Source organism: Atractosteus spatula, chromosome 23 (assembly GCF_055471065.1).
Source record: "Atractosteus spatula isolate fAtrSpa1 chromosome 23, fAtrSpa1.hap1, whole genome shotgun sequence".
In the NCBI taxonomy this organism is placed as follows: Eukaryota; Metazoa; Chordata; class Actinopteri; order Semionotiformes; family Lepisosteidae; genus Atractosteus; species Atractosteus spatula.
This window is the reverse complement of record NC_142728.1, coordinates 9,262,089-9,285,842: the sequence shown is the minus strand read 5'-3', so window position 1 is coordinate 9,285,842 and position 23,754 is coordinate 9,262,089. Positions and strand designations below refer to the sequence as shown.

Here is a 23,754-nt window from a genome sequence, read left to right as displayed (position 1 = left end):
TGGATGTTCACCTCAGTTAAGAGTAGCCAGCTCCTCTGACGTAGTGCAAGTTCAGTTTGCCCTCTTGCTGGCATGGTGTTGGTAATGCTGTGTCTTGTGTGTTTCCCAGCAGAGAAGGCCGGCTCCACTCCTGCTGGAGGCCCCTCTAGGCTGAGTGGGAGCAGCAGTTCTTCCGACTCTGGGAGCAGCAGTTCGAGTGGTTCCAGCTCAGACAGCAGCGACTCTGATTAAAACACACACGCCGCACGTCTTTTTTTCTTGTTTTAGTTCATTTTTACTTTTTTTTTTTAAAAACATTGTATGCAGTCATGGTTATTTCCCTCTAGGGCTTATGTTTTATAAGTCACTAAGAAGTAAAACAATGTCAGAGAACATTTAAAATTTTTATAAATATGAAAAAAGAAAAAAAAAACATCTTGAGGAAACCTAGCTGAATGAAAGTGTGGTGTTATTGTGTCACTGGCCTTTAAAGGGAAATGCCTAACATTACCAGAACAAAATTCTTACAGTTAACAGTTTTTATTACTTAATTAATTGGACAAATGAAAAGGAGTATAGGTCTTATTTTGGGGGGCCCTGCCAGTAAGTTACGTCTGTTTGGAAAATGTATATTATAGTTACGTGTTTGTCAAAAGATCCAACAAATGTTTTTTGTCAAGCTTCAGCTGAACTTGGAGGAGTCTGTGGCTCAGTTTTGAAACTGGGATATTGTGCAGCCTTGTTGGGGAGGTAGGGGAGGGGGTAACTGAAACCTTGTCACATTCCATAATCATGAACATCTGCCCGTGTGTGTATATATCTCGATACCTTTTTATTTATTTGACCTCCAATTTATTATGTACACAAACAACAAATAGCATTTTTTAGTTTTTAAACACTTTTTAAAAGCAAATACAAAAAAATACCAACTTAAAATTGAAAGCCTTTTTTTAATCTTAAAGGTGGTACTATATGGTAATCTGTTCTTCTTGTTTTGGTGCTTTTTTAGGGTTCAGGAAAGTTATTGGTATAAATACGTCGATGACTGCCAAACATGTCAACTATTTATACACTGTAAGGTGAATTAGGAAAGAGAGGGACTATTGCAGTCTGAAGTTGATCACCATGAATAAAAGATAAAAACTAAGACACTTGCAATAAAATAATGATTTCCTGTTTTATTTTTCTTAAAGATTAATTTAGTTCCCCTTGGTACTTTCGTCATTTTTTAAAAGTAAACATGCCAGTTTTGTTTTCGCATTTTAATTTGTATGTCTGTTTTGCTGGTGTTTTCTTTAACTTTGTTATATTATCCTGTACAGATTTTGTAGGACAAATGTTGAACTTGCATATACTGTATACTAAACTTGTGCTGCATATAGAAATTGTTTCCCCTTTTTTCAATGTCTGGAACTCCAGTAGCCTGTTATGGTCCATTCTGTATGACAATCAAGAGAAATGCTTGTGCAAACTGTCCTTAAAATAGTACAGTAGACTTTAATACTTCAGTTGGCTTTCAACTGACTCTATAGGAAAGCAGACATTTGAGCAAAATCTCTAACATTGAACAATACATATAGTAAAGTGTTCCTAATTAAAATTAAAGTACACTGAAGGCATTTTAAAATGTAAATTTTGAGTGGTTGATAACTTTCTGTGTGACATGAGGGCAGAACTATTAAATTTATACCTTTTGTTATCCAATTTTCTACTTCCACTTCTTTCAGCAATATTAAAACAGGGAAATAGAAAGTCATTACCCATTTGTAAACTATTTTTATGTTGGGGAAAACTTTTGAAGGTAGTCTGCCATAGTGTCATTTATTAGACTCTATAAGAGGAGGCTGAACTCCTATCTAATTAACAACATGGTGTAAATGATTTTAAAACTGTTTTGGGATATTTCACACAAAAACCCTTCAGCTGTATAAAAATAAATGAGAATATTGCAGTTTGTAATATAAAAGGTGTTTTCTTTTACAGTCATATATTGGACTTTGACTATTCAATCTACGATTGAGTGACTAATAACCAGATCCCTTTGGCTCATATACATCTATGTGTTCTGTAAAGTTGTGGTCACAGACATTATCTGAATCAGGCCAGAGCTTCCCAGCTGATAAAAAAGACTCTTTGTATTGGGAATTTAATGTGTATAATTTGGGCCTTCCTGATTTTAAAGACCTGTTTCCAATTTGTTTGTGACAAAGTGTTTTGTATGGAAATGTAATTTTCTGTTTAGAAAATAGTGTTTATATATTTTATCCCCTGAACACAATGATAAATTGACTTTTCCGGACTGAATTTATATTCAGAAGCTAAACTGCCAAATCATTTGATAAGGCCACTGTGAAGTATGACTGACTTAGAACTGCCTTGATGTGCGGTTTTGGACTATTATTATTGTTTTGCTTGCATTTTTTTATTTCATTATGTTTTAAATAGAAAAAAAAACTACAAAGCTCTAAGGGTCCCTGTTCTGTAATGTTACATTTTAAACTCACCACTATTGTACTGTGTGTTCTATACCTATTTCATGTCTATTTCTTCCATGTCTTCATTTCGTGTTTTAAGTAGTACCTGTTCATAAACTGTGTTCTCATCCAGTGCTACACAGTACACAGTGGAAGAAATAGCAGCTATGGCACAGCAGAATGGTCATAGGACGTGTGTGCCCATTAGGCCTTGTGTTTCTGTATGGCTGGGAAATCATGGCTGCCGCGCTAGGGAACATTGAATGTAAGACATCCCGAATGATTATGCTGTTATTATTTATAATTGTGGAATTGTGCCCAACGATTTACTTTATACAGCAGGAAAAGACAGATATATTGGTAAATTGAAACCAGGGTTGGTTTGTTCAAAATAAAACAATTTGAAAATTTGGTAAGCTGTTGGTGCTATTAAATGTAAAGCTGTGGGTTAACATTTCTCTTAGTATGTTTCATCTGAGTGGTACATTGAGATGTTCAACACTAGTACCTTCTTGGGTTTTGTTACAATGAGAACCTTGATTGGTCAGTTTAAGCGTAACGTTAATCTGCACTTATATGAATTGGCTCCTGCACTGAAACAGCTGTCTAGATCATAAAGCATGTGACCTACATTCTAAATGTGCGCGTCATAATTATGTGGTGTAAAACACTGGTTTCAGAATGTATTTGTCTTTTGCCTCGTGGATTTGTCCAATAATCCTCAGCTGAAATCCCATTATGGTATCTTTATGATTTGTTAAATTGTTTCATTGGGTGAATAGTTTAAGTTAATTTTTGTAGCATTAATGTTTGAATTGCATTCTAAAGTTCCTCCAAAATGCAAACCATGATGAAATAACAGTTGATTTATGTGGTGGTTTTGTATTTTATTTGGCATCACTGACCTGTAAAAGTTCCCAAAACTTCGTATACATTTTTTATACTTAAAGCAATGTTCACTTATACAGAACCTTCTAGGTTTCTGTAGTGAGTGATATCACTAGAGCTGAAAGACTGAAAAAAATATATAAATATATATATTCACCACTTTTTAGTTGATTTTTAGGCCCTGATCCAGATATAATAGTTTTTTTTATATTTTAAAAAAAGACAAAAGTTTACTTTTTATGTATGATGTGCATGCAGGTTTATTGTAACTTTCTTATACCTTTTTTTGAGCTGTTTATAGTATCTTCCTGTAAATGTCAGTCATTGGAAAAGAAAACAAGGATTCAGTGTAAGTAGTTTTAGGCTTGTTTATTGCAACACTGGCCTGTGAGCCAAATGTAGGGAGGGTTGCGTGGGGGGGGGGGGGGGGGAGGGGAGAATTAGAAGCTAATATTTGATGTAACTGCTAACCAGGGTCCCTGTAACTCACATGGGGCTTGTTTTGTTTTTCGTAAATAAACAACAAAAAACTTGAAACCCTGTGTATGTATAATGTATATCTTAACATATTGTTGTCACAGAGTGATGTTAAAACACTGTTGCAATACCTCATAAAGGCACAATAAGCATGTTAATATTAAATTATACAGATCATTATAATTATAAATACAATTATAATTATGATCTTGCACATATAGATTGCCAGATTGCCCAATTCAAACAGCTGTCACAAAAACTGCACTCTGGAACAAAAAGTGCATGTGATCATGGAAGACTTATGAACACAACCCAATGGACTGTTTCACACCATACATTGCTACCTAAGCAGGTGTGCTGGCAATACTGTACTATGCACAATAACTGGAATGTTTTGTATTCTTTATGCCGCTTGTCCCTGTTTGTACATAGAGCACATTTCATTGCTCCATACTGCAGTTTTTACATGAGATGTTTTTAATAGGCCTACAAACAAAGCACACAATAATCAACCATTGTGTTAAAAACAAGATATTAACAGATAGGTTACTACAACTTTTAATGTGCTCATAACATAGTTTGTATTGTGATTTGTAGAGCAAATCGCTGGTTACTAAATTTACCTAAATTAATACATGTAATCAGTAGCTGCTAATCTAAAGTGTTACCAAAAGTTGAGGGCAACACTTTTTCTACTAACCTTGTCAGTGGTCTTTTGTGCACTTAAAGAATACTAAGGAAAAGTGATTTTCCTAACTCCCCAAATAAAAGACTGCTTTATTATACAAGTCTTGGTTACAAATTTGTAACATTTACATATGAACTAATCTAAATATTACAATATGAAATATGCAGTGCATCTGCATCTTGTATTAAAGGAACTTTGCAGCATTGAGACAACCAATATTTTGATAAAAGTGTCGAATTGTGCCATGAAGTGGCATCAGCACACAGATGTTAAAACCTTTAAGTACAGATTTCAAATATAAGAGCAACTAATTAACCTTATTAAAAAGGTAACATTGATAAAAAAAATTCCCAGTCAGAGGTTAATAATAAATAATAATAAAGATTTATTGCTAAATATGACATTAATACTGATAACCACACTTGCAGATGCCTTCAAAATATTATGAAGTTTAGATTAGAAAGTGAGTTCTGAAGTGAAGTGAAATTATTTTCTCACAACAAAGTTTAACATCTACTTTTGCATTTGCAATTTTGTAATAAATATGAAACATAATTCATATAAAAAAATACAATATCTGCATTTAATAATAATTACAACAGCACACAAAATATTTGATCTTGTAAAAAAAAGTTTAAAATTCAGTAGGACTATATTAGTGTTCTGTACTATATAATAAATAATTTAAAAAAATGGGTGGGTAGCATTTCAAGGTGAAATGGCATCACAGCTTAAAGTTATAGAATAAAATAATCATAATACCACATTTGTATAATTGGGGAATACATCACTAAAAAGTTCCAGGATTTTAAAATAAAACTGGTAGAGTGAAGTGCTATGACATTCTGTATTGGCATGTATAAAAAAGTGTTTTTGTGAAGTATACCTGTAAAGGAAAGGATAATTTCACAGCTTCCTAACATGCACAGTGTCAGCATTCATTTATCCACACTGAATTAAATTGTATTTAATATAGATTTCAATTCTTACGACTTTCCTTGAACGCACAGGTCTTCAAATAAACAAAGACACTGATATTTCTTTGTAGTGTAGATTACAAAAATACTGTTCAACAACAATAAAGTGTTTTTAAAAACCACCCATGTTCATTACATTATTAAGCAAATTCTAGACTGCTCCATGTCTCTTCGTGTATCCAGCTTCGTTCTGTCCTTCACCAAAATGGCCTGATTCCCATTCTGAGAGTACCACATGCTCTGGCTGCGGTTAAGATAGGTTGTAGGGGGTGCCTGCTCCAATTCTTGTTGCTGCTGCTGCCATATGAGCAACGATGTATCTTTGTATCTAAGGTTCGCATATGCTTCCGAAAGGGCTTTCTCTGCTAAAGGTACCCTGCCACTCATGATCCACGGAAGCAGTCTGGTTTCTGCGCTGGCTGTAAATCGTAGGGCTAAACGTTTTTTTCACTTTTTTTCAAACATCGAGGACAGGCGATATTCACTGAGGAGGTACTGATAATCTCCCAAATAACAAACATTAATGCTCGTTGTGGTGGTGGTGTTGTTGTTGTTGTTGTTGTTGTTGGTGGTTTTTTTTTTTTTTTGGGGGGGGGGATACTGCTTGCTTGAAGAATCCTTTAAATAAAAGGAAAAAAAATGTCCAGTGTGTCAATCGTCTTTATCGAACTTCTCTTCAAACAGCCCAACCCTATCTCTTGCTCCACAAAAGATTGTCTGTTTAAATGACATATTTATAACTGTTTCATCACATTAGACACACTTTCTAAGAATGTTTTTAAACTTAATTCTTCGTTCCATACTGTTCCAACTGTCTTCCGATACTATTAGTATTTTGTGGTAGAAAGGAGTTTTTAGATTAATTACAAAAGCACGAATGTAGCATAAATAAAGTAACATTGATTTCCTTTTTTTATCTGCTCTGGAAACATATATTTAATACATACATGTACAAAGCGTTTCTTCCATGTTTGTCTTATCAACGACGGTAATGCTCAGTTCTTGCCGGAGAAGAAGGCTGCCAGCGTTAAAAAATTCTAGCGAGCCAAAACTGAATAAAATGTAGACGACCGATAACTTCTTCCTTCGTTGCAACAGGGATTAAGGTTGTGATATTACAGATATGGCACTGATTTTAATCCGATTTATTTTCATCCCATACAATTGTTGTATATTGCGGTTCACGAAGTATAGCATTTAAATACCACTGTGAAAAGTTAATAAAACAGACGTTTTTAATCTGAGATTAGAGTTTTTCTAAACTTCCATTTTACCCTTTTTTGTACGCACCGTTGTTTCTTCGTCGAGCTTCATAGCTTCCGACTTGGTTTATATAAAGTAGTAACGCTGACTGCCTCTAGCAACGAGTCCTTCCACGGTTATCAGTCCCCGTTGAAACATAACTATGCTTATTTAGTTCCTATCAAAGGGAGATTTGATATGTTACTGATACTAGAGGAGTTCTTCCTGACAGCATTTGGCACGCTAATTAGCTAATTTTGTACTATATATATTTTTATTAATCACAGAGATTTATTGTAATACATTTTGATTGAATTTGCTTAGCTAGACTTTAAGCTAAATTTAATCAAGAAAATACTGCAATTCTTAGAATTACTTTACACCGAAATAAGTAACGCTAATACTGTCAGTTTTGCCTTTAGCAAAGAAACCTTCACAGTTTTGTGCCTGTGGATCCTCCTTTGTTTGTATACACATTTTTAAAATTCAAATCGTAACAGCTAAGAGCTCGAATACTGTATTCAGAGGGAATCAAAATTATATGCTGTATAAAGGATAAATAATTAAGGCTAAAAGGTTAATTTTAATTGTGACATATACAGCATGTATCTGTAATGCAAAAGAAATTAGAAATATTTTTTTAGGTAGTCACTTTTCAGAACAACTGCTATAATGCAGGCCTCCGATGAGTCACTTCTTCCTGAGTGGTACCCTCTCATTAACTGTCCCACATCCCTCATAAACCGTCCCAATAATGATGTGTTAACCAGCAAACAAGCTCCCCATCTAGCCTAGTAAAACTACTGCACCATACATACATACAAAGTACTAGCAAATTTAACTTAAGGTCATTTGGGATGTAAAAAGAAATGATGTGATGCTGGAAACTGCATCTCCAAAATTACTCATGACCTGCAACTAAATTATAACTAAATTATTTTCAATACAAATCAATAATAAAATATGAGTTTTTGTTTAAAAAACTAAAATATTTTCAAGTTTATAATGTTCAGATTTCTTCATACCCCGACAAACACTATTTTGTGAAGAATCCTTTTGTTTTGATAACTTTAAGGGGTGCTTCCTGTAGCTTTTTAATAGATTCTCAGACTTCAGTGAAGAATATTTGACCACTTTTCCAAACAGAATCACCCCAGTCCCTCCAAGGTGTATGGCCTGTAGCATTCTGTTGTCTTCAATTAATATCATACTTGTTATACTGGGATATACGATGGCTATGGGATGCATGTACACTATGTGATGACTGATCAAGAATCTTGATTTGGTCATCGAGTTTAATGTATGGTGTGTATTGTTAACCTAATGCAAAGCCAGTTTTTGCCTAAATATGGTATTGGGATGGTGTGATGTAACTAGTGAGAATACCACAGTATAGTAGTATACTAGTAAAGGAACAAGTAATAGGTTTATTCCATGCTGAAAAAAAGAAGAAAGAAAACACAACGTTTCAGCCGTGGAGCCTTCTTCAGGTCTTCTTCAGCCTTCTTTCAGGCTCCACGGCCGAAACATTGTGTTTTCTTTCTTCTTTTTTTCAGCATAGAATAAACCTATTACTTGTTCCTTTGCAGCCTACGCATGCTGACGCAGCTACCCACCTGAGCTAGTATACTAGTATACTAGCATACTGCACTACTGCACTAGCATACTAGTATACTAGCACTACTGTGCTTCTTGCTTGCTTGCTTGACTACTAAGAGCACCACCTAGGCCTCAGCCATGTGAGCTTAAATTGAGTGCTGTCTGTACTTCCACCTCTAGTTCACCTCCTGTACTGACCCAAGTTCTCTACCACACGGCATTCCATTAATCACATTACTATTCAGATCCAGAGTAAGAGATCCAGATATGAGTATGACTAGACAGAGTATTGCAACGATCACTAGACCTAGATTAGAATTCAGGCGTTTCTTTAGGGGCTCTTGTGTTGACAATTTAATCTCAATTCCACTGGTAAACCTAAATCAGTTAAAACATGAAACTATCATAAAATGCTCACTGTTAAATGTTCGCTCACTAGGCAACAAATCAGTTCTGGTTAATGATATGGTGCTTGACACCAACTCTGACCTGTGCCTACTAACAGAAACCTGGCTTAGACCCACTGACACTATTCCTTTAGTTGAAGCCTTACCTAATGGCTATACTTTTTTAGAGAAAGCTCTTTGCTCAGGGTGTGGAGGTGGTCTAGCAGCCATCTTCAATGAGTCTCTGAGAATTGAATTGAATACTATTAATGACTTTTACACATTTGAAGCAATGCTTCTTAAAATAGCACCTGAATCATCTAAATACATTCTTTTAGTGTACAGACCCTCAGGACCATATGTATTTTTTCTTGCCGAATTTGGTGAACTGCTCTCTGATTTAGTTATTAATTTAGACAAAGTTGTAATATTAGGCGACTTTACATTCATATAGACATACAAACAGACACCTTCAGTAAAAAATTATTGTCTCTCCTTGACTCTGTAGGTTGTAGTCAGCATATAACAGGACCAACACACGTATACAATCATACACTAGACTTAATTATCACTCATAGAGCTGATATTCATCATGTACGAGTCTATCCCATCAAAAACTCTTTTTCTGACCACATTTTTAATTACTTTTAAGATTCAACTGCCCTTGACAGCTGCCAAGGAGAAGACTATTACAACACGACACAATGAGGGTACTTCATTAAATTTTATGAAGATGATGAACAATGCTAACTTCATCTCCAATAATAATATTGATGAAATCACACATAACTATAATACAGTGGTCAGACAGGCCCTTGATGAAATTGCCCCATTAAAGACTAAAGTAATCAAAGCCACTAGTCACTCTCCATGGTGTAATGATCAAACATTATCCCTTAAAAAGGAGCTCTGCAAACTAGAGCGCAAATGGAGGTATACTGGTCTACAAGTATTCAAGTCAGCATGGAGTCCAAGATGATCTGAAAGTACTATTAGGACTTATAATTAGTATGATGAACACATCCCTTGCATCAGGCGTTGTACCTGATCAATTTAAGGTAGCAGTTGTTAGACCGCTCCTTAAGAAGCCAAATTTGGATCCACAAGTTCTTTACAACTACATGCCTGTCTCAGACATCCCATTTCTATCTAAAATTCTTGAAAGAATAGTTGTGGCCAAACTTCAGTTGTATCTGGACTCAAATAATATACTTGAGAAATTCCCGTCTTGTTTCCACCCAGGCCACAGCACTGAAACTGCATTAACAAGAGTAGTAAATTATATTCTGTTAGCTACTGATGCAGGGAATGCAACTGTGCTTGTGCTTCTTGATCGTAGTATTGCCTTTGACATGATTGACCACTCTGTTTTGTTACGCAGGCTTGAGTGTGAGGTTGGCTTATGTAGAACCGTCCTTAAGTAGTTTACTTCATATTTAACTAATCATTTTAATTATGTTCAAATATCTAAAAATTGTACTGCCTCGTCAATGTCACCAGTTCAATTTGGGGTACCACAGGTATCAATACTGGGACCAATATTGTTCTCTCTCTACATGCTGCTGCTAGATAGGATAATGCAAAAACATAATATTAACTTGCATATGCTGATGATACTCGTCTATTATTACTTTAGATAATTGCATTAATGCAGTAAAGACTTGGATGTGTGAAAACAATTTGTTACTCAGCTGAGGTTCTGTTGTTTGGAGGCAACAATACTGATAGTAGTTCAGGTGGGGAGCTGCGTCAGCATGCGTAGGCTGCAAAGGAACAAGTAATAGGTTTATTCCATGCTGAAAAAAAGAAGAAAGAAACAATGTTTCAGCCGTGGAGCCTACTTCAGGACACCTGAAGAAGGCTCCATGGCCAAAACTTTGTGTTTTCTTTCTCCTTTTTTATCAGCATGGATTAAACCTATTACTTGTTCCTTTGCACAATACTGATAGGACTACTATAACTTCAGCACTTAACTCAGAGGAATTAAAAATTTCCCTCAAAGACTCAGCATGTAACCTTATTAGACACAAGGCTCTCATTTAACTCTCATGTTAAACCAGTATTGAAAACATGCTTCCTACAGTTAAGAAATATTGCAAAGCTTAGGCAGTTTTTCTCTACTCAAGACACAGAGAAATGAATTAATGCTCTTGTTTACAGCAGGTTAGACTACTGCAATGCCCTACTATCAGGGAGCACCCATCACTCTTTCAACACCTTACAGCGAATTCAGAATGCAGCAGCTAGAACTGTTACTAGGAGCAGAAAGTACGACCATATCTAATGGAATTTATTAATGTATACAATCCAAGTCGCTCGCTTAGATCACAGAATGCAGGTCTTCTTCATATTCCACGCATTTATAAAAAAACAGTTGGCGGTAAAGCCTTTAGTTACTGGGTCCCTAGCTTATGGAACAGTCTCCCACCCCATGTTCGGGATACCGAGTCAATCTCAGTGTTCAAATCCAGACTGAAGACCTATTACTTCAGCCTAGCCTACTCACACCTTACATCATAGCCTGCTGTAACCATGGCTGCTGGTGCTGCTGTACAGTACATGCCATTGTGTGTCACTGTGTTGGCCCACCAGGTAGATACATCTGTTCTGACCAAACTGATGCTGCATCACTGCCATGGATCCAAGAGGGACATCGTGGATATAGCTATCGTTTAGGAGGATTTTGCTGGTCTACAGAGATCTGCATGGAGTACTGACATACAGAAGACATGATGGATGGATTAATACCCGTATTCATTTATTCCTTTTTTTAATTGTATAATGTTAGCATGCCCAAAGGGGTTTTCTCCTTACTAAGGAGTTTTTGGGTCCTCTCTTCCGTTGTCTTCTGGTCTTTTCTGTTCTGTATTCATAACCTGTATGGTCACTTGCATTGTTAAGTGCCTTGAGGCAACCTTGTTGTTAAAGGCACTATATAAAAATAAATTGAATTGAATTCTTCTTTATTCATACCAATGATTTAGATTCTGGTATAATTAGTAAACTGGTCAAATTTGCAGATGATACTAACTTCTGTATTCAACCTTCATTAACACATAGTGGCAATCAAGGTGATGACCAGTCTCTGTGCAAGGCTTTGTGAAGTAAAAATTATTAAAACCTTTTTAAGGATAAAATTTAGGGCATTGATTTATAATGTGTTTACAAGCAATTAATACATTTACTCATTATGTATTTCTTAACATGTAATTAATTTTTATAGTTTCTCTAAAGGTATATTCAGCACTCTTTCAAACACTGATGTCACATTTAAATTTATAAGTGATTGCAAAATGGAAATATACAAGTTCTTTCTTTTCTATACTTTTTAGTTTAGCTTTTAGTTGCATTTCATTAAAGGAATGAATAAATTAGAGGCTACTATGATTGTATCTAAACATGTTTAATAAAATATTATGTTTTTGTTTGCACAATGCTTTAATAAAAATATTCTGGAGTTCCAGCTTTTCCATAATGTCGTAGTCAGTTTCAAATATCTTTGAAAATATGACGTAGAATACCTTTGGTTATCTGCTCTAAATACATCTAAATACATGACTTGCAAATAAATGTGCATTCCAAAGTCAAACTGTTGTGTTTTTCTTAAATTTTGATTAGTTAATACACATTCTTGCAATTTGTTTTAGTATCACTAGATGGAGCACGTGTACACCTTATAAATGATCTAAATCGCGACAATACCGTAACAGTATACAGTACGTGCACCGAGCCACAGTTCACCATATACTGTACGTTTGTATCCCTTTTTTAAATGACTTACTATAGATACTTTGTCTATTTTTGTTCACTATTCTGAACTTCATCAACATTAAACTCCTCACGAGATCAAATAAACGCATTTTTATTATTTTTAGATGCCCTTTAGTTTAAGAGTGTTATTTTTGTTCTAGAGGTATTTCCCCCTAAGCACATACCTTTGTATTTCTAACTCTGGGGGGACTTTCCATTGGATATATCTTTATCTACAACACTCAAATAAACTCTTTGTGGGATCATTTTCTCAAAATCTGTCTCCAATTAGAAGTGATGCATTACTTAATAACTCCTGTCATCATTTATGTGTAGTTCAGTTATTTCCCGTATTACATTCAGTTACTGCTCACAGTAATACCTTCTATACAGCACTTTTTCTATACCTGCCTATTATTAAAGACAATCCATAACATATACCAGAAAATGTATTATTATATGTAATTATTGAAGGTTTTTTTCACATTAGTGTTGAGTATACTTCAAAATTTAAATGGTAAAAAATGAATATAGGCAAATATTTACATGGTTTAGTAATATTGACCACACCTTCTACTGGAATGAGGCCTGGGCTGGGATGTTAAACAGCTTAATTTGTGTATTTTGTTAATGTAGCCATGTAATACAGTACAGTATGACAGGAATCTAGACTCCTGATAGCGTATGTAGTTCCTAGATGTAGGAAACCAAGTCCTACTCTGTTTATGATTATTGACAAGTGCATTATTTAACCCTGAATCCCCTTTTGTAGCACCTGTACATGAATCCTACTATTTCTGTGTATCATGTGTATTTCTGAATCCAACTATTTCTATGTATCATGTGTATTTCTGTTTTTTTAAAGTAAATGATGTTATAATTTAAATATACATATTTAAAAGAAACATTACAAACATTCATTGTTGTTTTCACTAACAAAACAGATGAGATTATAATTAAATTGCCGGTGTACTAATGTTTACCATCTTTAGACTTTGTATGCTATATATGCTCCTACTACACTTGTTTTTTAAGTCAAATACCAGGCTAAACCAAACTGAGTTTAATGAAGGGTTGAATAATTTAAACCATTGCTTTAAGCAAATAGCACAGATGTTAAAATATGAATCATTTTCTTAAATAGAGCATTAATCATTGTATATATGTTTTTTAAATAAATGTATTATACACATGGCTGGAAGAGCTTTGCTTTGTAAAACAAAAAATGATACTTTTACTGATGTTTATAAGTACCTATGAGTGCATAAACATGTTTAGAGAAAGAAATTCTAGGACATTGAAGGTTTTGTGCAGTTGTCTTTCAAAGAGAGGAGAGTAAAAACTGATTCAGGTTTCACCACAATTGTTTCTTTCTCATCTTTACATTTTACTGTCTTTCAAAAGCCAAAGGTTGACAGGTTTAGAACTAGAGGTGTCAGGAGACACAGTCTCCATGGTAGCCAGCCTTGGCAGTTATTAGATGATATGTGCTTTGTGGAAACCCCTGATGTTTACATAGCTGTAACACCTAATCCTATATTAGTAGATATCAGGTGCTGCCTGTGCTTAGTGGCCATTAATATTAGACTTGTATCAGCCTGTCAAACTGGATATTTGCTTCTGGAGAGAGGTGACTCCAGTCTCAGGAAAAATGCGTACAGAGATTTTGAAATAGAATGACCTCGTGCTGCTCATCAACTAGAAACTGTTCACAGATGACAAAGAAGACAGAAGTTGTATAATTTGGAAATACTGAGGGGTCTTTAAAAAGTGACTAGGACTGGTTCCATGTACTGTGCTGTTCAGCTTTCTAAGTCAGATGGTTTAGTGGTTCAACATAGCAAACACAACTATTTTTGTAGGACTGTGCTTTAAAGTGAACTAGGCTGCATCCCTTTAACATTGGTTTTGATAGGATAAGCATCATACTTGCATTAAGATACCATAGATAGATACTTTATTGATCCCGAAGGGAAATTGAGCAGCCATCATGTGTTCAGTAAAAAGTCATATAGAGGTATACATATATACATAGTCATATATACACATAGTCATAGTCATAGTCATATATATACATAAATAAATCATATATACTGTATCTTTAAACATAGAAAAAAAACAGAAAACAATGCAAGGTTTTTTGACTAATTTGTGTAAACAATTGTGGCCATAGAATGTTTGTTTTTCCCACTTGCTGTTGCTCCCAAAACAGACCTCTTAAGATCCATCTCCTGTCTTTCACTGGAGAGTATTGACTTTGTTATTTCTTCCTCTTTGCCTGCCTAGGTAGACAGTCCTAATGGTGTCTGCACTGTCAAACCCTGAAAAATTAGCTTCCTATCATTACAATGTTGATTTTTGCTGGCTTCCTATTCTGTTAACTTTGCCTGTACTAACTAGGAGCAATACGTTAATGGAAAGAGCCTTTCATTATATAGAGTTTTCAACAAATCTAAATTTTTATTCATGGTGGTATGAAATGGTAGAGTGCATTCCAGGTATCTACTGTATATGTGTGTGCACAAGGACTAATAATTTAAGAAATTTCCTTGAGTAATTTATTTTACAGGGTTATTTATTTAATTCCACATTTTTGCACTGTGAAATCAAATTCAGGCACATTCCCTTTTTGTAAAAGTAGCAATCCAATTTGGCCAAACAAAGATAGGAGTAACTGTTTTGTACATAGCATTGAAAAATAAGAGGAAGTGTCAAGTAAATTCTGTCACTTAACTGATAAGAATATTTTTTCACATTCCAACTGTATCCATTACCAGGAAATTGTAGCTTGATAACTTGAAATGTTGAACAACTACACCAGCAATTTTGTAGAGATACATTCATTAATGAGTAATAGGTTTATTCCATGCTGAAAAAAAGAAGAAAGAGAACACAACGTTTCGGCCGTGGAGCCCACACCTGAAGAAGGCTCCACGGCCAAAAGTTGTGTTCTCTTTCTTCTGTTTTTCAGCAGGGAATAAACCTATTACTTGTTCCTTTGCAGCCTACGCATGCTGACGCAGCTACCCACCTGATTCATTAATGAGGCTACATTAAGCTTTAATTAAAAGCAATCCTTTCTGTAACACTTTCAGAAGCAATAGTTTAGCATTTCACAAGAGCATAAGAGATGATAGTTAAACGAGTTCCCAGTGTTTTGGATTCAGAGTCAGAACTACAAGCACCGCAGTTCATTCTGGCACACAAGATCACATCAGGGGCCTTTCTCTTCTGTAGTGCCAATCAGATTGCGACATATGGAGGAGTATGGACTTCCTCCCAGTACTCATGACCAGTCTCCACTCATGATGGATCGCTGCTCAAAAATTAAATGACAAGTAATCATTTCAGAGACAAAGAACTATCCTCTCTGCTAAAAGCAGAGCATTTTCTCATTGGTGGATAGGAGAATAATCTTCCTTCAAAAATAGGTAATAAAGGACCCTTTTTGTGAAAGATACTTCATAACATTTTTATGCATTTTTTAACTTTATCTTACTACAGAAGCTGTGGACTAAATTTCTTAGAAACACATAAATGCTGGAGTAAATGCCAAAGAATTTTGAGAGTTTAGGTGCTGCTACTTATCAAATTCACTTGTATTGCAGATGAAGGCTAAAATACTCCAAACTTGCTTGTCATTTCTTTAACTTTACAACTTTTAATTGGGAAGATAAATATTATTTAGTTTTTGGCAAGATTAAACCACACTGTTGTTAAATATAATTAACACCTACCTAAGAAAGTGGGAAATAGACTATGTGCCAAAGGATGTCATTGATCTAAACATCAAAATAAAGCTTCTTATATCACTATTTTAAAGCACGTTTTAACGCAGGATTATTTAAGAATAGGCATCCAATTTTATTGAATCACAACTCTTTAAAATCATTTTTTTACATGCAGAAAACGCGGGAAATGGATGACCTTGATCTGCACACAAATGTAATAATAAGCACGATAAAGACAATAACTTACAGCTGCATCAACAGTAACTAGAAAACATTATTTTAATTAACATGGGTGAGAGGAAATGGTATTATTATTTTCTTGTTAACGCTGGGCTTTCACAAGTCTAACAAAGACATTATTAAAACCACCGTCTCCTTTTTCCTGGACTTGAATAAATGTCGCTAGATACAGTGTGGAAAGGAATTCCAAATTAACATTTAAAACATCCCATTTAACTACTGTTATTTTAAGTTCTATTATAAATCGAGCTTTGGCTATAACGAAAAAATTAAATGAGTAGAAAAAACCGTGATGTTCGGTGAACTTAGTTATATATCATATACTGTTTTCGGCTTGTGTACTTAAGATAAAAGGAAGAGCTGCACGTCCGCACTGCTCCCTAGTTCAGATGTATCGTACAGATTGTTAACCTGCACATTACATGCCTTTGAAATCTGTTCTGCTGACGCTACCTGCAGACGTTGAACTAGACCACACAGAGGGCATTCTTTAGCGAACCCAAGCCCCATAAACCTGCCAACTTTCTTCTTACTTCACTACTCAACTTCTTAAATGCTACACACACTAGCGTGCTCGACCGGAACCCCGTTGTACATTCGCCCCCTCCCTCCTCCTATCAGGCGCGCTCACGCATTCCTGCAAAGGCTGAGATTGAGCAGAGAGGAGTTGAGCGACTGGCCGCTCCAACCCAGGGAACTGTAAAAGGCAGAGAAAGAAAGAAAACAAATAGTTCCCAAGAAAAGTAACTGCACTGAAGTGGATACATGTCGGGCTGAGCATTTTTGCAACTGTGTTTTCCTGTGTCGGTAGAGAAGGGACAAGAGGATTACACTGTTGGGGAGTATCTGTTTTCTCCCGGTGCTTTTCTGTAGTGCGTTTTGGAGTGCAGTGAGGAGCAGTCTGAAGAGGTTGAACGGGGCGATGCAAGAACATTTGTCTGGGTTCCTGTAAAACGAAGAAATACATAATCCAGTCTTTCCCTGGCGTTTGAAATTCCCTACCCTGAATTAATATATAAATTCTGGACTTCAGGTTGAAACTACACAAGAACCCGTATTCCGCTGGAGTGCAAACCGGAGTGAAAGGCAGAAACTGACACTGGAGTCTTCGTCGCACTACATTAAATTTGTTCAGAACAGTAATTGGGATTTGGGCGTTTATGAATGGAGCCTCGAATTCGATTTTTAAATTAAACTTTTAAAAAGCAAATTTTATTTTTCCATTTTCTGTTGGGACGTTCTTTTAAACGTGAATTTGAAGATTTTTTTCCACGTAAAAGCAAAATGCATGCCTCGTTATTATGATGTACTGTGGAGCTATTGAAAACTATTGTTTTTAAAGAAGACTTACAACAGCTTTATTATAATACAATAGAACACGTGGACGTATGTTGTGTGTGTTGTTTAAAAACGAACGAAGCCGCGTTTGTATATTGAAAGGTTGCCTTCAAGGACATGCTGAAACAAACTTGCTCCATTAAGGTCCACATCACATGAGACACAAGGGCATGGGGAATTCGAATTTTTAAAAGCGGGGACACTTCAGGGATCTGTTTTAAATATCCTCGCGTTTGCACGTAGAAACATTACAAAGGGTAGTAACAGGCTTTCGCTACTGGACCAGAAGATAATACCGAGGGTAACTTTAGCCAGAACCCTTTACGGGAAATTGGTATGAGGAAACCAACTTTTCAATGTCTGATTTTATAAAGAAGAAAGAATCTCCCTTCTGTTGAGCTCAAAGGATTTATTTCTTGTTTGTTCTGCTGATAGGAATATTCATAGAAAAACCTATAGTAGTCACACCGGTCTGCTCATCGTACCTTATTTTGGTGGAAGTGTTGTGTTCTGGCAGCATGGAGGAATGGAGACAGTGTGGACGCTGGCTTATAGATTGCAAAGTCTTGCCTCCTAACCACAGAGTCGTATGGCCCACTTCTGCGGTTTTCGACCTGGCACAGACTCTTAGAGATGGGGTGCTGTTGTGTCAGATGCTCCACAATCTCTCCCCTGGATCTGTTGACTTGAAGGAAATCAATTTCAGGCCACAGATGTCACAGGTAAGCAGGATTCCACAGCAAAGCAACGCGAAAGACGTCTTTCTCTCTTTCATTGGGAAGTAAATCCAGAGTGATAACCTAAAATACGTTTTAAAATTCCATTCACCTCTAAAAATACGTATTTGGGTATGAGGGGATCTCGGATTTAATGTGATACATGTGAGAAAGAACCGTCCAGGAATATCCGTGTTAGCTTTGTAGTAGATACCTTGAAAAAAGTTTTAAACGAAATTGAAAAGCTAATTTAAAAAAGAAAGTTTCCACGCATTTCATTTCAGATGGTGATGAAGCAGGCGATTATTTTAGAACTTAATGATTTAATGTGCAACCGGTTTGCAGACTTCAATTTCTCGCATCCAGTATGGGGCACTGGTGAGCAAAGTATTTTCCTAGTTTGTAGTGACATGAAATTAATAGGAAGTAGACATCAAAGTTCGCATTACTATATATACCGTATTATACCCATTTAATTAACACAACAGGGGCTTTCAGTTCCTTGTCAGTTACAGGATACAGGTTTTTCCCTTGTGTAAAATAATGTTTTCTGCATGCATTCTCCTTTTGGCTTTCACTTTGAGTACAGCTGTTTGTCATTCAAAGGCGCTGAAAGGTGTCTTTTTCATAATAGGAATGAGTACATCTCTGTACAGCACAGAGGACCGTTTAAATGTAGACATATGGACATATTTGCTTTGAGAAATCAGTTTCTGTAGATTTTGATCACCTTTGAATAACCTCAAGGGAGCAAGATCTTGAATCCAAACAGTGAATGTATATATGTTTGTGCGTGTGCCAGATTTAGACTGCCAGCATGTAGGCCTACTGTCTCATATGCTTTTGGTACTAAAAGTGATAATGTTACCTTACCAGCTGTGAAAACAGTCTAAAAAGATAAAAGAACAATCATCCTTCTTGAGCATTAGACAATGTACTGTGTTCACATTCTTCAAGACTGCTGCTTCTTGGAATTCAAGGAGACTCTAATGTGATGCACTTTAAGATTTGGAAAAAGTACAGAAAGGGACAGTGCTGTCCTAATGTTCATGCTTCTTGAGATATTTAAGGGCAAGGGCCAATATGTAAAAGGTTAAATATAGTGTGACATTAATAATCATTTGGAAAATTAGGTTTTGGACAAACACAGGGACAAAAATGCTTTGATTTGATCAATCGCATAGTGAAATCTATGGATAAACAGTTACTTGAAGAATCATTGGAATTACTCTGAATACATTGCCCTTAGCCAAAAGTGAATCATTTTTAGAGTATGCAGGCTTGTCTTTGGAGGCTGAGATTGGGAGGAATGCATGTTTCATGTGCTACACGTGTCAGTTACAATATAATTGGAGGAAGATGGCTCAATCTTGAGTCAGAAAAACCAAATAATCCTGTCGGGTTTGACAATGCCAATGTAAGGACATTTCTACTGCATCGTGTGAGCAGAGAGAAACCGAAACTTTAAATTTCAAGAGAGAATTTGGTCATGTAGCATCCTGCCAAATGTTGGCAGCTGTAACCTTGAGGAGTGGTAGGCTTAATCAGAGATTGCATCAGCATTGTTGAACATTCTAAGAGGATCTTACTGTAAAAACCTTTGCTACTTTGGTGAACTTATGTTAAAGATTGAGCATGTGTTAATCACAATATTATGTTGTGTTGTATACATTTTCTCAGTTAACTGCCTCCATACAGTACTTTTACAGGATTGAATGTGTATGGTAAATTGGACATTTAGATCACTAGAAAAAAAGCAAAAGAATTAACTGATCCATACTGAAGATAACAATAAATGAATGGGAGGCTCAAAGAGCTCTAATGATCCCTATTCAGTCTCTACTCTTTGGCATGATAAGTCATTGATTGGCATTTCTGTTGCTCAGGAAATAAGGCAGATTCTGACTGCTTTCAATGGATTTTGACTCTGCAGTGTGTTTGCCGTTTCTGGATGAGAAATTTTAACCAGCATTCACTAGCTTTACAAAGGACATCTCTGAAGATACATAGCAGGGATGCATGATGGGATTATTTGATTATTCTAATTGTGTTTGTATCAATAAACGCCTTAGGGAAAGACATTAAAAACAATTGACCTGACAACAGAGGTGGGAAATTATTTATGAACTGATGCGGCTTTTCGCTGATGGTCCTAATCAAATGCAAAATGGTTTCTAAATTAAATAGTAATTTTCACTGTATTGCATAATTAAAATATCCTGGCACCTAATGCACAGGGCAATCAATGCAAATTGAAGCACCTGTTCTTTAGATTGAATTGACAAGCCATCTGATTTCAGGATCAGATTTGGTTTATTGATTGCTTCTCTTGTGAAATGTTCAGCCTTCTAGCAACATGTGCCAGAGGTTTGAATGCATCAGAGCTGGGTACAAAATCAGAATTTCCATATATCAACATTATTCTCCACATCTGTTACTTTATCTGTAATTATTTAATCGATATTATTCAAAGTTACTGAGTACACCTGTTGCTGCAAGGTTTATGTCAACTTGGGCTTCACAGTAATACAGTGTCATTGTCCTGTGGCGGAAACATTGTCAATATAATGCTGTTGAGTTTTGCCTCATTGGATCAACACATTTTCTTTTGAGATGGTACTTGATTGAATACAAAGACTGACTGTAGGTTTTAATAGCATCATACACTGATTAACCATTTGGGGTGAAAAGAAAGTCAGGTCAGGTGAGATGGGCTCTTTTCAAACATCTTTGGGAGTTACAACAGTGAGAACCAGTTTGGGCAACCTATCCATCCATTTTCTAACTGCTTCATCCAATACAAACAACAGGCACAAGGTAGGATGCACCCTGGTTGGGACACCAGTCCATCACAGGGCACACACAGACACATATATGCACACATTCACACCAGGGCTAGTTTTTGCAGACATTAATTAGCCTATCAGTATGTATTTGGAGTGTTGGGGAAACCAGAGCACCTGGAGGAAGCACATGTGAACACAGGGTGAACATACAAATTCCACACAGATAGCACATAGCACCCCAGGAATTCAACCCCGGGCCCCAGCACTGCGGGGCAGCAATGCTAGCCACTGTACCACTGTGCTGGTTTGGACAATCCTATTTTTATTTTACTGGGGAATAGCAGCAGGAGCATCAGCCCTGCTACATTGCAGATCAGGTGGCAATGTGCTAATTACTACACTAATTGAATTAAGAGGGAAATTTAGGTTGGCCAGGTTGCATCAACAGTTATACATACAAGACAGTGCCTACACAGTATGGAGAAACAAAAAAGACAATATAGTGTAAGGAAATGAAGTTTAAAGCATAAAATTTAAATTGAAGAGATGTCATGTTAAAATTGTACAAACCAATAATAATATTCAAAATACGATATTGTGTACAATTGTGGTCATTATGTTACAAAAAATATGTTGGTCCTCTGGAATCAATTAAGAGAAAAGCAACTGCTGTAGATACATTGGCATGTTTATAGTATTGTCCTACACTGACAGGCTGAAATTACTGACCTGTTTTAGTTTTGAGTGGAGAAGACAAGTGCATCAATCCAGTGGACTTCTTCAAAATCAGCAGTGAAATACAAACCAGAAGACACCAATGGAAATTACAGGGAAATGCATGTGAAACTGAGAACAAAAGGCACTGCTTTACACAAAGGGTTGTGAGATTGTGGAAGAAATCATGCAGTGATGTTAGCAAAGTCATTTTATTAAAAAAAAAAGGCTGGATTAGATGCTTAGACTACTAGCTACCAAATGGGCTAGATGTTTTTATATTGTGAAAAATTCTGAATTTGAATCCAAGGAAGTAATGTTAAGGTTATACAACACACCAGTCGGAGCTCACGCCAATACTGTGTTCAATTCAAGATGCTGCTCTACAAAAATACCTGTTACCCTAGAACAAGACGAGTAATCAGCATAATTCCTGGTCTAAAGGGAATTACGTATACAGGGTAAAGAATATAATTTCTTCAGTCCTTAACTTGATAAATGTATTAGCCCTGAAAGCTATTGACAAAATTATCCTAAAGGATTATTTTGTAGTCATCAGTGACATGGGAGCACAACGGCACAACTGGACATTAAAAGAAATTGTGTTTAGCCTTGAGAACAGGAGGAACCTTTTTACACAGGGAGTGGAGAGTGTTGTGAACAAGCTGCCAAGCCGTGTTGTTAAAGCCGATTTCCTGGGGAAGCTTTTAAGAAGTAGCTGAATGAGATCCTTGTGCCCATGAACTACTAGCAACCAAATGAGCGTGGTGGATCTTACTGCTTTCTCTCACTCTCAGTAAACTCTTTTTACTGACATTACCAATAATAAACAGTTTTGTCAGCTTTGTTACTGAGACTAACTAACAGAGCACAAAATAACACTAGCTTAACTGTTGTGTACCAGTATAAGAAATGTATTTCCACTTGCTGCTTCCTATGAACAATCAGTCTCACTATGCCAGTATTCTTAAATCGATCATGTTTATTCTAGTATATTCATTTGTAGACAATGTCTTATATGTTGGTCAAAACAACATATGTTGAATGAATGTTTTGTTTCGTGGCACACCTGTTTAAGTTACTGAGTGTCAGCCTGAATCTGCTTTTACTTAGAAGCCTAACAGTGTTTGGTAAGGTAAACGTAACATTACGCTTTTCAAAAATGCTCATGTCCACTGTCATATTGTGTTTATTTATTGATTTATGCTGGATGAACAAAAATTAAATTTGCTGGGGAAACTATCTGGATTAAGTTTAAGCCCCAAACCTTGTAATGTAGCCTACTGATGGAGTTTAACTTCTATAGTCTGTTATGACTGGATTCCTTTTTGATGACAGTTACAGCTGTATTTCTATACCTGTACTTAAAGAGCACTAACCTCTGGCTGGCTCTCCAGAATAGCTTTTTTTGTCTTTCATAATAGAGGGTTTATGCTGACAACTGACAAAGTTTGACACTGGATCTGTTGTTTCATTTTGATCTAGAGTTTTTTTTGTCCTTAAAGAACTAACATAAAAAAGTTTAGATTATTTAAAGTGAAATTATTCCTCAGCTCCATCCATGTGATAATGTCTTTGTGTCTTATTACCTGAACTGAAGGAAAGTATTAAATGTTCTTTTTCTCAGTCAACTAAATAATTATTTTGTGTAATATCTGAGCTGCTCAATTTTGGCTGAATGGACTGTAATCCTGAATTTTTTAACTTTAAAATAGGTTGAATGGGGTCATTTTCTCTCTTTTATACACAAATTCACTCCTAATCTTTAC

At 35.9% G+C, this 23,754-nt stretch overlaps 3 protein-coding genes across 11 annotated transcripts in view; 2 read left to right on the top strand and 1 right to left on the bottom strand.

Moving 5' to 3' along the window:
• Positions 1–3,875, top strand: part of LOC148816143 (bromodomain-containing protein 3-like) — a 30,249-nt gene extending 26,374 nt beyond the window's left edge. For 6 of the 9 annotated variants that reach the window (XM_088940362.1, XM_088940359.1, XM_088940361.1 and 3 more), the window contains one exon: positions 113–3,875. In XM_088940362.1, the coding sequence (XP_088796488.1) occupies positions 113–231 (119 nt within the window). In that variant the 3' untranslated portion in view covers positions 232–3,875. Of the gene's footprint in view, positions 1–109 lie in introns of all 9 variants that reach the window. The other 3 variants (XM_088940357.1, XM_088940355.1, XM_088940353.1) reach the window with 1 other exon arrangement.
• Positions 3,876–4,867: 992 nt separating this feature from the next.
• On the bottom strand, positions 4,868–6,793 carry brd3os (BRD3 opposite strand). The gene is made up of 2 exons (XM_088940585.1): positions 6,431–6,793; positions 4,868–6,101 (listed from the first exon to the last, which is right to left on the bottom strand). Exon 2 carries the CDS (start codon positions 5,868–5,870, stop codon positions 5,616–5,618), a length of 255 nt encoding a protein of 84 aa, XP_088796711.1. The 5' UTR covers positions 5,871–6,101; positions 6,431–6,793; the 3' UTR covers positions 4,868–5,615.
• Positions 6,794–17,067: 10,274 nt separating this feature from the next.
• vav2 (vav guanine nucleotide exchange factor 2) overlaps positions 17,068–23,754 on the top strand; it is a 201,096-nt gene continuing 194,409 nt past the window's right edge. The window contains exon 1 of the mRNA XM_088940647.1: positions 17,068–18,491. Within this exon, the coding sequence (XP_088796773.1) occupies positions 18,288–18,491 (204 nt within the window). The 5' untranslated portion in view covers positions 17,068–18,287. The remainder of the gene's footprint in view (positions 18,492–23,754) is intronic.

Bases quoted from the DNA above. Each gene is read 5' to 3' on its own strand.
- brd3os (XM_088940585.1), bottom strand. From the start codon at position 5,870: ATGAGTGGCAGGGTACCTTTAGCAGAGAAAGCCCTTTCGGAAGCATAT.